At 41.6% G+C, this 17,288-nt stretch overlaps 1 protein-coding gene across 4 annotated transcripts in view; it reads left to right on the top strand.

Moving 5' to 3' along the window:
- The window catches only part of dennd2b (DENN domain containing 2B), a 42,653-nt gene that overhangs the window by 9,315 nt on the left and 16,050 nt on the right, over positions 1–17,288 (top strand). For 2 of the 4 annotated variants that reach the window (XM_035629485.1, XM_035629484.2), the window contains exons 2-10: positions 3,461–3,559; positions 7,450–8,718; positions 9,906–10,051; positions 14,005–14,126; positions 14,289–14,501; positions 14,892–15,029; positions 15,118–15,196; positions 15,567–15,751; positions 16,524–16,633. In XM_035629485.1, the coding sequence (XP_035485378.1) occupies positions 3,486–3,559; positions 7,450–8,718; positions 9,906–10,051; positions 14,005–14,126; positions 14,289–14,501; positions 14,892–15,029; positions 15,118–15,196; positions 15,567–15,751; positions 16,524–16,633 (2,336 nt within the window). In that variant the 5' untranslated portion in view covers positions 3,461–3,485. Of the gene's footprint in view, positions 1–3,460; positions 3,560–6,961; positions 7,015–7,449; positions 8,719–9,905; positions 10,052–14,004; positions 14,127–14,288; positions 14,502–14,891; positions 15,030–15,117; positions 15,197–15,566; positions 15,752–16,523; positions 16,634–17,288 lie in introns of those variants that run through there. The other 2 variants (XM_035629486.2, XM_035629487.1) reach the window with 2 other exon arrangements.

Genomic DNA, 17,288 nt, shown 5'->3' with positions numbered 1-17,288 from the left:
GTAGTTCATGAATATGCTCATGTTGCTCTGGAAAAATATGTGTCATTGATATGACTCTCATGTATCGGTTAGTACTTCTGGACATGAAAATGACTGAACCAGGAATAAAGATGTCGATGTTCGATGCCTTAAAAAAAACAGTTTGGCCAAAGTGGGGAAAACTCATGGATTGGCCCTTTTCATCTCTCTGTGTTGAGTATTGGCAGTAACTTCTAGACAAACATTTTACATAGAAAACAATGGGTGCTGGTGTTTTGACATGCAGTCACTTGCCGTCAGTGTGTGTCACCCTGTACTTTGTATTAGCTCACTTCTGCTACCTGACCTGGCTGCTCTGTGACATCAGATATTTTTTTTCGTAACTAAGATGATGCATTACAAACTGTGCTAATTGTTTGAAACAATCTAAACTTCCCGTGGCCTAAGTGGGCGTGGTCACAAAAGAAAACAGGAACAGACGTTGTTCCTGCTATAAGAGCTATCACTGTGAACAAAGCTTGGGCATTTTTAACACTCATTGATTAGACTCTGGGTTTTTTTGTTGGCTTAATATCTGATATTAATAGAGTACAACTTCATAGCAGTCTAATCTTCTCCTTTTCACCTTCAAAAATCATGAAAATCATAAAATTAAGTAAAAGAAACAACTTATATTTCAGCATTATAAATCAGCAATGACATATGTTTACTTGCCAATCATGGAGAAGTATTGGAAGTTCAGCTTCATACTTCATTTCTTTACTTACCAATAGCTGTTTCCAGCGGTGGAAAGCAATGTCAGTGTTGTTTTGCTTGTGTTTCTATGATCATTATTTGCTTCTACTACAGTTCGCATGCGAACCATAGAGAGTCACTGTAGCGTCCAGTCTGCCCTGAAGAGGTAGCGCTACATGGAGGGCTTATTGTAACCTCTTGACTTGTAAATACAGCGATGGCTGAAGCAAGCGACCATCAACACCACCTACTCCTGACAAGAAACCATGTTTTGTGGCTGAGAAAACGTTCTAATTTCTAATTTCCTACATTTTTCTAATTTCCTACATAACATTGTGCCAAACAATAAGTTAATGGCTCTTTGTGCCCTGCGTCATTCTGTTAGACACCAATCAATGTGGTCGATCTCGTTGTTGACTGTTCACTTGCCTTTTGTTCAGACATCTCTGGAGAAATCTGGTCTCAAATCTGGTTGAATGCACTTTAAAGGTACTCTGGAGCTTTCTTAGAAGTGGTTGTTTACAGCCCGTGATTTTGTGTAGTGGGACGCTATCAGATCTCAGGAAGTCAGTCGGCTAACGCCTTGGTGTTTAAACTGTAAAGTCCATTTTGGGCTTCTTTGACCTATTTCTGTTGTTGTAGCCTTCTCAGTCCAAATTATTCAAATCGTGACCACACAAACAACATTATTCTTGACTCCTGACAATGACTCTCAAAATTAAGCTCAAGTGCACGTTGAGTACATGCATTTCATTTTCTCCTAGAGCTCTAATACACAGATTGACAACATGAGGGGAGATTTGTAACCAGGGCAGGACATCATCATTCTTTTGTGTTTGATGAAAATTGTGATTCATGCCTGGTCCTCTTAGCTCAAGTCCACAGTTACAGGAAATAGCTGACAGCAGGAATGCTCCCCCTCGCTCCTCATCTGTCTCTATAGGACCCAGCTCCCCTACTGGTTGGCTGGCTTCTTCATACAACAACTTCCTGTAAACAAGTCCTGCTGCCAAAGTACCCTCCCATCCTCCACCTCTGATCTCTAGGGATCTCCATTTGACCCCCTCATGCACCAGAACAATCGCTTTGAGCGTTCTTGAAAGGGTCAATGCTGCATTCCCAAAAAGTGGCTTTCAGGGGCAATGGCCTTCAGTTTGAAGGGTGGTTTTCACTATCTGATGGTCTAAGTTCAGGAACTTTTTCTTTACATTGTATTCTGCTGTTGGGACCTTTCATGGTGTTAAGTTGAACCTCAGCTCATAAGTAATAACAACATCAATCTGTGCTTTGAACAAATGGCAGCAATGTTTTTAGCATTGTTTCATCGATTATATTATGGTAGAGGCAGAAATCTCCAAACATAAAGCTCTAACTAGCTAGACAGCTAGACGTTACAGCTAGAGCTATACATTGACTGGGCTTAAACAAAAAAACAAAAAACAAAAAAAACTTTGTCTGGTATATTGTTTTTCGATTTTTAAAAAACTCTCTAATATCAGCCCTTAAACATTCTGTGTCCATCAGGTTACACAAAATATCACTATTAATTAGTGTGCTGTGATTTATTTGAACTGGTGCTATAATGAGACAACTTCCAGTTTTTTTATTCTCCACTGCTTTTAGTCTGTATGAGAACTTTCCCCAAGATGTGGCTGCAGCCACCTGAAAGCAGCGGGTTTGCAGCCTCCAAATTATACTGAAGTCCAATACCAGATGCAAGATGATCCATTGTGGTGACCTTGATTAAATCATGCACGGCGAACACTGTTATTCAAATTTGAACACACTAGCCTTCAATAAACACACAACCCTCTGTTACTCTGCACACATCCAACTGCTCAGTTATGTGTCTTCTTGGTTTATGTGTTACAGAACCATCAACTGGGTTGCAGCTGTGTGAATAATGGCTTTCTCTCCAAATTTCCTCTCTGGCTATGATCTGAATGTACACCAGGACATTGTCTGACTATTGTGTGTGTAGCTGTTTCTGTTCCAGCAATGTAGTTGTGTGTTATTTGATTCAAAAATAGACATGTTTTAAGTGGTGAAATGCCTTTGTCTGGAGTGGAACATCGTCGTCTGAATATATTTGCGTTTCTCTGGCACGTTACAGTCTCCATGCTGTGTTAATTTGGCCACTTAGTTCTGGTTTGTAGAAAGATGTTTGCAATGTTTACGCTGGAGATTCAACATGTCAGATGTGGTGAGTAGGGTATACTTTAGGATTTTTTTTCATTAGCTTGTTTTATGAAAAGTTGTCAGGTGCAATAGTTGAACTTTCATGATTGGGAGAAGAAGAGTTATTGATTGAAAGTATTAGAATGAATTGTCCCTTGTATAATCCTATTGTTATTACAGGAACTAGTGCTTACCTGTGGATACCAGAAATATGCAGAGTAAGGACCTCTTTAAATGAAAGTTATTAGTAGCCATGTTGGGTAAGAGTTCACCTGACTAATAACACTCCTAGTTTTTTTTTCTGACTGTGGTCTAAGAAGAATGTAGGTCATCTGGTTTTTGATATGGCACTAGATTAAATCATCACAATATTGGATCTGTTGTTTCTGTTGTCTGTTGCTCTAACTCTATATAATTAATTTGAATAATTTACTTATAATGCTCACTGACCAACCTAGACGGCCTTAGAGGAGTTTCATTTTGCAAAATCAGCCCATGCTTTTAGTTTTAAAATGCATTGAATTCTGCAGCTTCTCAAATGTTTCACACCCTTGTGTTTGTCCATCAGGTGAGTTGGTGGTTTGCAGACAAACATGACTGCCAACAAGAGTTCGAAGGCTGCGCCTCATGCAGGAGGGGGTAAAACTCCCCGGGACTCCCCCGAAAGGTCAGTGACATGTGGGATAGGGTTTGGTTGGTTAATGTGCAATTCCAGTCTTTTCACATAGTTTCATAGGTATTCATCAAACACATTCTTTTTTTCTTCTTTTGATTTGAAACGGAAAAGTGCTGTATTCAAGGTCCTATTTGTTTTCGACCATGTGTTCCCATCAGTGATCAGTCCGTAGTAGTTTTCTTCGACCAGGGATTGTCAATCATGATAAGACTTCCAAAGCTCTTGCAAGTACAATCCCGTATCCTGGACATGGGCCCCATCCAACTCTGAACTGTGAGTAGTGAGCTGGAGCTTGTGTTAGCATGTTGAGAGCTGACAGTGTCCTGCTGGGAGACAAAAACAAGCTTTTGGGAATGATATGTGATATCTAGACTATTCATTCTCACAGTTTATCATCCTGTCCATTTTTAACAAGCTCCAAATTTTCTTTTAACAGAAAGTCTCTGTAGCAACTGACTGTAAGCTACACATGATCGTGTAATGCATGCAGCTGTGAAGTGAAGTCTGTGTTCACATTGTTCACAGCCACATCACCTTCTCCAATGCTTCATGACAGGAACATATTTCTTACAACACAAATTAAAGTTACCTTTGAAAACTGGTTTATGGAATTGCTTGCGGGGTAAATAAGACTCACTAAAAGTGGTAACTCACTAATCACAGTAGCATAAACCTCTGTCCTGCTGCTGGCCATGTCCTTCTATCAGGATGATTGTCCATTTAAATAGTCTCATTCGATAAATATCAGACTCTTAAAGATCAGATTTAAAGCTCTTGAGGCAAATAGGCTTTGCAGCTACATATTTTAACACGCGTTTTAAATAGTGCTCCAAAATGCGTTCCACGAAACTATTAGATCAACCAGGGATCAATTTCTATGATAAATTACACCAACGTTGAACTTTGTAGCCTCAAGAGTCACACACACAGTGACAAAACAAATGAGCTAAACAAATGTGCCAGTTCTTGTTTGTTAGGGAATAATTCAGAATTTAAAAATTACAGGATCTTCTTTTGCAAACTTTTTGTGCTGGATCAGAGTTTTATATTAGTTTATAAATGAGCAATTGACAGAAAGAAGCGTGTTAATGATGAAGTTTGCATGTGATAGTAGACGTGCGGGTCCTGTGAGCAGTTTGCTTTCTCCGTCCTGGTCAGTAAAGGGAAGTGGCTTGTGGTGAGCATGCTCTGGAAGCCTGAGTGAAAGCCAGAGGCCAGGTTGTGACTGGCATCGGGCTCTTTGTACAGTACTGTATGTGTGGCCGGTCCAGCTGAAGCTGACTGAACTGGGCTTATTTTTTTACAAGAACGATCCAGACCACTACAAACCCCTAAAAGTCCCCAAGCCCTAAATAGACTTAAGTTCTGCATCGAGAGGTCTTTGTACTGCAGTTTTATTTTACAGCATAAGTTGTAATTCTAGCTAAGGAGGCTATGATACTCTAAAATCTTTCTTGTTCTGTGGCTGATTTTACTTTGCACTTGATTAAATCTTCTGCTTTGTAAACAGATCAGAGTCATGTACAGTGTGGTAATAGGATTAATGGTGCATGGACCAAAGCAATCAAACTGAAAAACATATAAACAAACATCCAATTATATTTGAATAATGTCACCAATTCTATAATAACGGGATTGCATTACTTAATGTTTGGTCTGGTTGCTACTAAAACATTCCCACTGCTACTTCTGCTTCAGAGACTCTGTTCTCCCTGGCAGGGTTTTGCCAGTGAACTAGTAAGGTTTGGATTTGCCAGAGAGATTCTAATAACTCCCGAATGAAACACTGCAACATGTCGTATTTTGGACTGATTTATATCAGTGTGCTCCAACAGTATTTTTCTCACGAAACCACGTGGTCTATTTGACATGCTAGGGGTTGAAGTGTGTGATGGTGCAAATTAACTCTAAGTACACTAACTCAAATACAGTACTTGAGTACAATTGTATTTGAGGCTACTTTAACTACTCTGCATTTCAGAGTGAATTTTGCCATGTTTACTCCACTACATTTACTTGACAGTTACTTAAAAAATTATATTTTACATAGAAACATGCAAAATGCAATACAAAAAACTGTGTCTACTCTTACTGTTTTCCCCTCAATCATATTTCACAAAAAAAATCAAAGATTAGAGAGAAGCCTAACAACTAAACGAAGAGAATATGATAGGAAAAAATAAATGAAATCTGAATTTTATCTTCTGTCTTTTGAGAGGCCCTCACCCCGGGTTTGGAAACCACTTCAAATTAAGTAGTTAAATAAGCTTCACTGCAGCCAGCTACAACAGTGAAATGCTAATTATGGATTAATATAAAAAATCGTATAATTTGATAAATTATATTCTGTCAGTCATGACGGCAAAGTACTTTTACCTATGATACTCTAATTACATTTTGCTGATAGTACTCAAGTACACTGATGGATTGATTGCAGGGCCTTCACTTGAAAGCTTTAGTGATTTAACTTTTTTCATTTTAGAAAAGCATTTATAAGAATTAAATGAACATTGAGAAAATATTTCTCATTTTAGGCTTATTTATCTACTTTAAGTCCTCATGTGAACACCCATGCTATAAGTGGAGGCTGCTGTATAAAGACATAAGGATTACAGTATAGTAAAACACATTGCCAACTATGTCACAACTATTGTAAAAAATATATATATATAATTTTTTCATATATATATATTCTGACATATATTTAATATAATTTACTAAATATGGAGCAGAAAACAATGGTGGGCCCCTGCATTGTAAAAACTATGGTATCATATACATGTATTCTTTGTCAGTCAAAGTCATGCTCACTGATGAAATCAGTTTTTATGTTAATGATTATTTGGTGCCTCAAAATCTGTTCATTGAACTTCACATTACTACAGGCTAGCACTGGAGATCTCCAGACAGGAGACGTCATGTTGAATTCTCACATTTCTTCCAGGGAAGTAAGATGAGATGCATCCATCATGCTTGCAGCTTGCAGGTTGCTTGCCGTTGTGAAAGTTTCCCCACCCTGGAGCAGGAGGAATGAAACCATGGGAAGGGCAGATAGGTGTGAAGCAAGATCTGTCCCAACCTGCATTGTTGGATCATAGTCTGCAGCCCTCAGCTTCCTCCTCCTTCCATAACGCTTGTTATTCTCACCGTGGCTGTGACATCAGATCCCCCAACGCTTCACTTTCGCAAGAGTTAGTCAGAGTCCAAGTCGTGACAAGGTTCCTGAAAGACTATGAGTAGTAAGGTGTCAGGGAACTAAAGGGACGGTTTGTCTGTCTATGGAAATCTTAAAGAAGGTGAGCACTGTGTGAGTGTAGGTGCGTGTGTGTTGTGTACAATGGTGCAGTCAGCAGTGAGAGTGGGACTACTCTGTAACACCTAGTATCACTTAGCTGCAGGACTCAGAAAAGGCTCAGAGCACCAGAGATCAGCCGTGAGACTTACAGGTAAGAGCGCTATAATAAATCTTGCATTTTGTGTGAGGTCCATCCTGATTCTCCTCAAGTGGAAAAATCCACAGTGGCATTTTAATGTAGTCTGTATTTCCTTTGGCTTTTATTTTAATCTCCTACTGCCAAAGACAAAATACTTTCCTGTGGTTATTGTAAATATGTGGCTCAGGTTTTCATTCTGCCTTTGAACTTGGAATTGAATTTAAAACTTTCAGCTGATTCTTTAAAGTTTTCTCGCATCTGTTTCACATTCACTCTTACTTTTCATGCTGCAATGTTGAGTGGATATGTTGGCTGCTCTTATGATTCACCTCTTTTATTAATAGCCTAAAATGTTGGGTGTGTGTGTGTGGGGGGGGGGGGGGGGGGGGGGGTTGTTCTTCGAGAAAATCGTAATGGTTAGTTGCACCTTTCTTTGTCCTGTTTCAGGTGCCGGGCTACATCACCGAGTCCCGTTCTCTCAGCCAGCCAAGGACAGAGCCAGCAGCCACTCCTCAGCGACAGCGAGAGCTCTGGGAAGCAGAGTAGGTACGCCCGCACTGACGGCAGGTTCTTGGTACGTGCTGGCTGGAACAGCAAGACAGCAAGCCTGTGCAGTGGTGCATCTCTCACAAGTGATACCGACTCCCAAGGGCGTCTCACCAAGTCAAAGAGCATCAGCTGCCTGGACAACAGGCTCTCTATCTACAAGCCCCCAGGTCAGAAAGGTCTGGGCATCCAGGAGGAGAAGGAGAAACAAGGGGATCTCTCTGTGGGAGGTGGACTTAATGGTAGGCCGTTGAGCTGGAGCACACTTTCACTGGCACCTTCCTCTAACCAAAGCCACAAGCGTACCCTCTCTCTCACCCGTTCACAAGCAGGTGTTCCCCCCACCGCAATCCGCAAAAAGATCTCAGAATGGGAGTGCAGAAGAGTGGCTCTGCCTAGGATGAGCTTGTGTCTGGATAAAAGAGGAGGAGAGCGTGTAGGGGGCAGCGAGGGCTGCCCGAGCCTCCTCTCCTCGCCCTGTAGTGAGAAGACTTTTGACTTTAAGGGGGTTCGCAGGATGAGCACAGCGTTCTCCGAATGCTCCTACACGGAGACAGAGGCGGAGGAAGGGGTTTCGAACAAAGACGGCATAGGTCGCTTCCAGAAAAGGATAGGCAAGACGGAGTCCTCAGGAACATTTGTGCGTTCGTTGTCTGCTCGGAAGGAGACGTCAGCAGTCCTCAATAGGATACAAAAGATAGAGCAAGCCTTGAAGGAGAATCCCAGCCCGCCCCCTCCACGTTATCTGAGTAATTGCTATGCTCCAGACAAGACAAGACAGAAGTCATTTGTGATCGGTGACGACTTGGACAGTACATGCACCAGTAAGCGCAGCAGCATTTGCTCAGTGGCCACCGAGCCAGATGCTGTTTTGGTGCCCGATAAGCTCTCTAAACTCAGACAAAGGTTTAGTGTGAGCTCAGCCAGGTCGGAGAGCCCAGAACCACCCAGTCAACAGAGCTCTGTCGGCACACCAGTCAACCCCTTACCCAAACCCAAACGCACTTTTGAGTACGACGCCAAACAGGACCAGAAGGGCGCGTTGCCGGCCAATGGACTACCTCCAAACAGCGCCTCTGAGTCTCCCCCTCCTCTGCCCACCACCCCTGCACCCAGCATGGCACGAACGGCAAAGACCCAGGGGAGCACCCCCACGAGAATCCAGGACAGGTGAGAATAGCAGTGTGCTTATGTGTCTGGGGTCACCTCAAGCACAGTGAGCTGTAGTAGTTCCTTTCGGGATATATTCGACAGTAAAACACTTTTTTCAACACCCCATTAGTGGAAAACATTTTAGCAGTTTATGAGATGCCTCTGCTCTGACCAACTTTTTCTGTCAGGGTTTACACAGAATTTGTGTCTGTGCTGATACTGACCTATTTGGTGGATCAGGAATCTGATACCGTGTCATTGTAAGATTCAAGGTTTGATTTCTGATTCATCCAAAGCAGGCCACCAACTCAGTTTTTAGCATCAAAGCAATCTCAGGCCCTACGTTATCTCACATAAAAAAGTTTGCTTTTAGTTACGATTTGAAGTGAAGGTCAGTGTTGAATCAGTTATCAAGTTTCCCCATTGAAGAATAACAATATTTTTAACTTCAGATGAAAAACACAAACTTCTTTCCAGCAATTCACTCATACTTTGTACTTGACGACACTCTACATCCCCTAGCTCTAAATTAGTAGCAATGAATAGATTTTTTTATTGTTAACTTGCAGCTCTCAGAATCTGACATGCTCAGTGTTTTCGTTTGAGGGTGGGGCCTCTCCAGATTGTCCCTATGCGAAATGTGGATGAAATCCTTAAACATTCTTCCCTTGGACTCTGTGTTTAACATTCCTGTGGCTCAAACCATTTCAGACCACAAGTCGATGAGGCGACATGACTTTAGCTCCTATGCAGTGGCTTGATATGTGATGTGCGCCTTACATTGTACAAAGAAGACATAGGTTGTAAGATATCGATGTGTTTAATCGTGACTTATCTGAGGTTTCCACATAATCGTAGCACATTTGGATCACCACCTTTCTCCTTTTGTGGTGTGTTATAATTAGTGCTTCTGACTTAAGGTTTTTGAGGGATAACACAATGTTTTTATAACCACTAGAATTATCTTAACAACCTGTTCAGCCTTTCTCTTTTTCCACATGTATGATTGGATACTGTTAGAATTAAAACTGTCCGTCTGGACTATTTTTAAAAGCATCTGAACTTTTTCTGTTTACTATTATCTCTACTTTCTTTGATGCAGACACTGACTCTTACTGACTCTTTCCCTTTGTAATTTTGCATATGCAATAATCAAATATCTTTCCCCATCTTGGTCTGTTTTGACTGAATTTATTTATTTCCAGAGAGTCATGTGAGTCGGAGGATGCTGCGAGTCTACCACCTTCATATCCATCCTCACCGACAGAGAACGGCACGCTGACCACAGACTCACCGAATCGACCCGGTTCCAAAAGCACTTTAGAGGAGAACGCCTATGAGGACATAGTAGGTAAGAACATCGGCTCACTGGCTTCGGTCACTCTCATATGAAGATTAGAGCTGAAACGATAAATCAATTAACTAATTGATCAACAGAAAATTAATTGACAGTTTTTTTTGAAATCCTCCTTTTTTGTCTTGTTTCGGTTTCCTATATGTGGATATTTGCTAGTTTTCTAGTTCTCTTCTCGGGAAGTAAACTGAATATTTGTGTTCTGGACTGCTGGTACAAAACATGATACTTGTAAGTTTCCACTTGACTTTTGGAAATTATGTTTGGATATTTTTCACCATTTTATGACATTTTATAGATAAATTAATCTCTAAGTATAATATATAAGACCCAAAACGGTTCATTTCAACTTAACATACTAAAGAAATCATTAGTTTTCTGATCATTAGTGATAAACAAGACAGTGGCATTATGGTAGTAATCTGCCAGATTGAGGTTATCACATGTGATAAGAGATTGCAGGAAGCAGATTTTGTGTTTATAACTACTTGTATCTTTTTTGACTCAGTCTCAGTGTGAGAGCAGCCAATGAACACTGGGCATAAGATTAATGGATAAAGTGGATGTATAGGTTGTTTTTCACTGGCATACAGAATAAACAAAGGGGGTAAGCTCTGAAAAACCCCTTTACAGTAAAACTCTTTTGTCCATAAAGATATTGCTATCAATAACAGCCACAATTGAGTAAACCCACGATAAAGAAGGTCTGTTTTAAATTGCTGGATTTTGACTGTTGAGCAGCATCCTCTCACATTGCAACACGTTGTGTATTTCACTGTAAACGGGCTGAACCCAGTACTTACTTTCTCTGAGGTATTGTGTATGAAATGCTGGGCATGTTGAAGAGCCAAATTCCTTTCCACCAGCAAATGACCCCAGGCCTTCTGCCCAGTCCAGCTGCCATCTCCCCCAGTGCATACTTAATGTGGTGGAAATGTGTGTCAGCGTGGGTATAGTCTCATGATGAAGCTTGGATTTCAGATGCAGTAAAAAAAAGTTTTTTTTATTTTCATGATAAACACTCAGGGATGACCAAATAAGGAGGGCTGTTGTTTTTTAAATGCAAGTGTTATATTACAAGTAGCCATGTTGTTTTTGAATCCGTGACCAATGTGCTGGTAAGCATTGTTTTACGCTGAGAATCTGCAGAGAACAGCATCAGGGCATGAGTGAGTTTCATGTGAATCCCAACAAAGCTCCCATTGTTCATCCAGTCTGCAGTTTGGAGACACACATTTCTACATTCTGTGTTTGTTTATGACAAAGAAATTGTCTCTTGAGTGAAATTGCTCGAGCTATTTCAAACAAAAGCTTTTCAAATTGAAGTCTTGATGGAAGGGAGCGGTTGTTTCCACCAGCACTTCACAGTTGTTTAACAGGTCAGATGATCCATTTGAGAGCCAGCCACAGCAGAAGGAAATGAGCCATGTTTTGTTCCCCCTCTGCCCTTATTTTTAACGCCACATTATTCCTTAACTCCAAGAGGACATCTTGGCTTCCTGAGCCGTCTTGGGAGGATATTCACTCACATCATCTGGATTTTTGGCACTTGATAACAGATGTGTACCTCAAGAGGGCACGTCATATGTGACCTGTGCTATAGTGTTACTACATTCAAATATACATTTAACATTTGTGATAGTGGTCGACATGTAAGTGCTGTATTTGATAGATGGTGTGTCAATGGGAGATCGGTTTACAGACTGACGAATCACACCCTATGCACCAGTGATGCTAAGATCCAGCTTCCTGTACCGTAAGCTGTGTTCAGACATGAACTCCAGAGAATATCAGCAGAATTGGGTCCGCACATTTTTCGGAGTTTGCTGTTCACAGCAGGAGATTGTCAGATAGTCAGACGCGTTCACAACAGCAGGAACATTTACATTTACATTCAGATGAGGGGTTCGCCGTGAATTTCCTGGAGATTTTCTCACACGGGATCACTCCGACAATTTCCGGAAAAATTTACTAGGGAGCTGGCAGGAAAATGTCTGGAGCAACATGTGCGGACATTTGCGGAGAAGTTCAGGAAAATGTCCAGACTTCAGTTCATGTCCTAAAGAAGATGGAGTCCGAGAGCGTGTGTGTCACTTACTGTCATGCCTCTTACTCTTGTTAATATATATCTCAGCGGTTGATATTAACAAAGAGTGAATCAAATTCTAATGAAGTTACACTTAGACAGCTACATACACAGTTACACGTGTGGTTCTGTTATTTTGTGGTGTGAAATATGCCAAAAATCCAATGTACTCTCCAAAATTATTTCTCCAGTGTGGTCACGAGCAGTCTGTCTCCATGACTGACACACTGTACGGTTTGTGGCACTGCCAGATGTTGTTACAACACTGTAACCAGGGGTTTCTTTTTCATCCCTCGCATATTTCTGTTTGGACCATGATTGGGAGAACTGTACTGTGGCTTGTCCACTTTACAGGGTAAGCTGATACTGACTCTGCTGGTGTAGTTTGTTCTGTGCTTCGCCCTGCCCAGAGAGTCCATTGTCTACACAGAAATGCACAATCACAGTGTGCAGCCGAGGTGTGTCCCCTCCCTGCCTAATACTGTGTGTGTCTGGGGGTGTGTTCAAGAGAGATGTGGGTGTTTGTAATCAGAGGAGTAGATTAGTACCCTCCAGAACACGAGCAGTTATATAGACATATCATTTTCCCAGCAGGCTCTCATTACTGCGTTGCTTCAGTTTAATGAGGTTGCGACACAACGTGGGATCACACTGAACCCTCTTATTCTGTTCCCCGGTTTTAATGATGCACGGAAAACTCACTCCAGTTCACTAATTTACCGTGTGACACAACATTGCACTCTACATATCCCTGGCAGCGCAAGGCGCCTGCGTTTGTGTGCACAGGCGTGTGTATTAACCTCTAACAGGTTCAATAATTAACCTAAAAGTAGACAAAAGAACAAAGCTCTGCCTGTAGGTTAATCTTCATGTTTTTAAAAAAACTCTCACTCATTGTTTGAGAAGCAGAGTTCGTCGGGTTTTCCTTTAATATACTCAGGAAGAAGGAACCCAGCCACCAAATAGATTTTTGTTCTTTCCCTCTCCGCTGACAGATAACACTGCTGTTCTTTCTTTTAAAAGTTCCCCTCATGCATTTCGACGCCATCTGGCTCTGTTTTTATTCTTCGCTGTGGTTGCTTCACTTTCTCACAACCTTTTTCAGACCCTGCCAAAAAAGCTATTCTCAGAGCACATGTCTGAATAGACATGGAGTGTGGTGTTACACAAGTTTTCTCTTTATTGAAGTTGGCTCTCTGCCAGATGACATCAGCGAGAGCAGTGCAGCGCTCTGTAATGCTCGTTTTCTTCCCTTATATGCCATCACTTATTGTCTAAAGTAGTTATAACGTCCGTTCTTATTTCAAATTCTTGAGGTTAATGAATGAATATGATAAAGAAATTAATTCAAATTAACTGACAATTGAGGCTCTAGTCATTCCATATTCATTATATCTCTGAAAATCAATATATTTTGCAATTTCATTATAATTATATAAATATTATTGGAACTATTTTCTTGCCAGAAATCAAAGTGTAAGAAGAAGACCCCCCCCTCACCATGTCTTACCGCAGACAGTTTACATGCCTGGACAGTGACTCACCAGCAGCGTTGTGTCCAGAAGTTTCAGCTGGGCCCACTGGGTCCTGCAGGGCCCAGTGCCAACAGTAACTGTTTTGAAAAATGGGAGTTCACTTGAGCCAGCTGGGAGTGACCTATGCCTTACCTTTCTTGACTCATCTCTTCTCAGACTAACCATAGGGAGGCCCCCTTGTGCCGCTGACACCCCTAACTGCCCTCCTTTGACCCTTTTTGACCCCTCAGTCTCATCTGTCTTCAGTTGAAAAACACCCTCTGTCTACAGACATGTGTTAGCTTTACTGCAGCCATTACATTTGAGCTACATTGACTTCATCCCCACAGAGAAGGAGAACCCATATGAGGATGTTGACCTGAAGCGGAAGAGTATGGGCCGGAAGTCTTGCCTGTTGGAGAGCAACAGGTCTTGGACCACCACGGACAGGAAGCTGAACTCTCCGCCTCAGGTAACTCACAATCCTGCTGGCATCAACAGCCCTAATGTCTTTTCCTGTTAAAACAAGTATATGTAATGATTATAACTTAAAGGAAAATATCAGGAATGAATGCACTTTGATAACTCTTTACAAATACATAAGGAACAAAACCTTTTTTTTCCTTCTGACTAGTTGCCTTCCAAACCCAGTAGCCAGTCCCTTCGTCTCACCGGTCCGAGTGACAGGAAGAGCCACCGGATGTCACAGTTATCCAAATGCTACAGCCATGATGAAATGCTGCTTCTCCCTCAGCTGGGTGTATCATCTTCACCTTGTGGCCTGCTGGAAAGCCTCAGTAGCACCACTGACACCCTGGCCTCACACAGGCACTGGAGGATCCCCAAGGTACACACCACTAGATCCATACTCAAACACATACACTGAAGCCTTACAGATCTCTAGCTGTGTGTGCTCCATCCCTTCCTGCTTCATAGACCAGCTCAGGTTTCTTAGTCGGAAGCAGGGCAGCTCTGGATCACTGGTGATTCCTTTTTAACACACGCTGCCTTGATGCGTGTAATTAGTGCGTGGTTTTCAGCCCTCATGGGGCTTTTTCTCAAGAACTCTCCTTGAAGCATATCAGTTTAATTTTTCAACAACCCTTAAAGCACATGTACTGTATTTTACCCTATTACTTTTGGCCAGGTATACCCCCTACTTCCTCTATACTTAGGATCAGAAGAAAGAAAACTTCAGATTCCCCAAAAGAGAATTTCCTCTTCCTTCTTTTCACAGCTGGTCCAGAGGATCAACTCCATTTACTGCACTAAACGTGGGAAGAAGCGGCTGAAGAAACTGTCCATGTCCAATGTGGAGACTGTGTCTCTGAGAGGTAGGGGCTCTCTGTGTTTCCTTCATCCTCTGGCCAGATATGTGAGTAAATATTTCCGTCTTAGCCACCCTCTCACTGTGCCCCCTTCACGACACAAACACGTTTGTGAAATTGCCCTTTGACCCCTAGAAAACCTTCTTGTCTGTCTCATGTCTGCCTCCAGATGACAACAGTGAGAGTGAGAGCGACTCTGATGACAGGTTCAAAGGTAAGTGACCACGGAGATCATTTGCAGAGGGCGAGGTTTTGTCAGTGCTTGTGCAACAGCTTCCCGGGTTTGGATTTAACCAATTGACCCTGCTTGACCACAAAATTGTGATTTGCCAAATGCTCAGATTATCACTAGACCACACAACATGTATCATGTTTAGGTTCAATGACAGCTTTAGTGATATTTTTCCTCTGTATTGGACATAAACTGTTTAGCGTCAATAAAAATGACTTACACCAGTACGTACGTTTCCGGACTGGCTAAAGGTTAATACCCTGTCAGGCTTAGATTTACAGAATCGAACTGTAAAGTGTGGGTTTTGTTTAGTCAATAAATTTGATGTATTAATGTTCATTTCCCTCCGCAGCTCACACCCAAAGGCTGTTGAAACTGCAGTCCATCCTTCGACGGGCCCCCAGCTACCGCACGCTGGAGCTGCAGCTCATTGAGTGGCAGGAGAGAGAGCTCTTTGAGTATTTTGTGGTGGTTTCACTGAAAAAGAAACCCAGCAAAAACTCCTATTCCCCAGAGGTCACCTACCAATTCCCCAAGGTAAAGCATGAAAGTCATAACTGATTCCCTCTGCTGCAGCTCTCACCTTTTAAACCTGGCAGAACAAGAATCCTCAGTGACTGATTTATTTTCACACGGAGCAAAACCATCCAAAAAGTCCATGTGTCAGGGCCTCCAATAGAAATCACAAACACTTGACAGAGCTGCCGACTATTTTCCGTAATCTTCAAAAAGAGCCACATTGTTAACAATGCCTTTGAAAGCGGGAACTGATTTTAAAGGTGGAAAATACAAACAGATAAACTTGTGCATGCGGATGACAACAGGGCTTATACGCCTCATGTAATTAGTGTTAGTTGCACAGACAAGGATATAATTGATGGAATGATGATATAGCGGCTATATAATATAATATAATATATATAATATAATGGCTCCGATCTATTCAGTGCTTTGTGCATAATCCTGCTTTCAAACAAAAATAAATAAATCAAACAACCAAACCAGCAGACACAGGTGGAAACATAACCACCTTGGCAAAGGTGATAACCAGAATCCCTTTATATGGCACTGAAGTGTTTTAGTAATTGTTATTTTAGACGTGGTTCAGCCTTTGAGGAGTACAGTGCTCTGGCAGCCAGGGGAAACACTCGCTCTGTTGTTGAGTTAAGAAGGCATTAAAGGTTTAACTTGGTATGGGAGGAAGAGTAGTCTGGTCATTTACCGATCAGACGGGTATGTCACGGGATCTTTAAAAGAAGGAGGTTATCTGAAGGAGAATGAACTAAGTGAAACTTCTCTCCTCTCACAGCTAGAGAGGCCCACCAAGCAGATGAGGGAGGCAGAACAGAGGCTCAAAGCCATTCCTCAGTTCTGTTTCCCAGATGCTAAAGACTGGAGTCCTGTCACGGAGTACGCCAGGTATGACCAAGAATCTTCAATATAGCAGCGATGTAACATTGCACTTTAATAGATGTAGTTGTCGTGAGAGGGCAATCAAAAAAAGAATTTTCTCAAATCAAACCTAACCTTTCGCACCTAGATTGAATAAAAAAACCTGGATTTATCCTCTACTTTCCGTTAAGCAAATCACTTTCATTGAACCACAACTGCCCAGTAAATGACCACATCTTTCAAACTTTACATCTTATAGGTTGTAGTTCAGAGTTTCTGTTAAAAAATTCCATATCTAAAATGTTGATGATGTTTTATTGATGATGTTCATTTTCTCTGACTTTGGAAAGCCCAAGAGGACATTGTCTGAGTAGTGCGTCTCGTAAACGTCTGAGTAAATTGACCTCCATGTGTAAAATTGTTGACATGTTTCTAAATTAAGGTTTAGAGGGAACATACATTTACTCTCATGAATAACAGGTGTCTAAACAGAACATTTTGAGACGATGTTATCAATGATAACTTCATGGCATCGATGCTTATCAACACAGCTTATTATTGTTGCATCTCCACCCTTGTTGGTAGCGTGGAGGATAAAATCTTGAGTCTCTGTTTCACAGCTGTTACACCAATGTCTAAATGTAAAACTGGGGCAGATCCGTCAAAAATCCTGTGCCGTGTC

Source organism: Scophthalmus maximus, chromosome 4 (genome assembly GCF_022379125.1).
Source record: "Scophthalmus maximus strain ysfricsl-2021 chromosome 4, ASM2237912v1, whole genome shotgun sequence".
Lineage (NCBI taxonomy): Eukaryota > Metazoa > Chordata > Actinopteri > Pleuronectiformes > Scophthalmidae > Scophthalmus > Scophthalmus maximus.
This window is presented reverse-complemented; position numbering and strand designations above follow the sequence as displayed.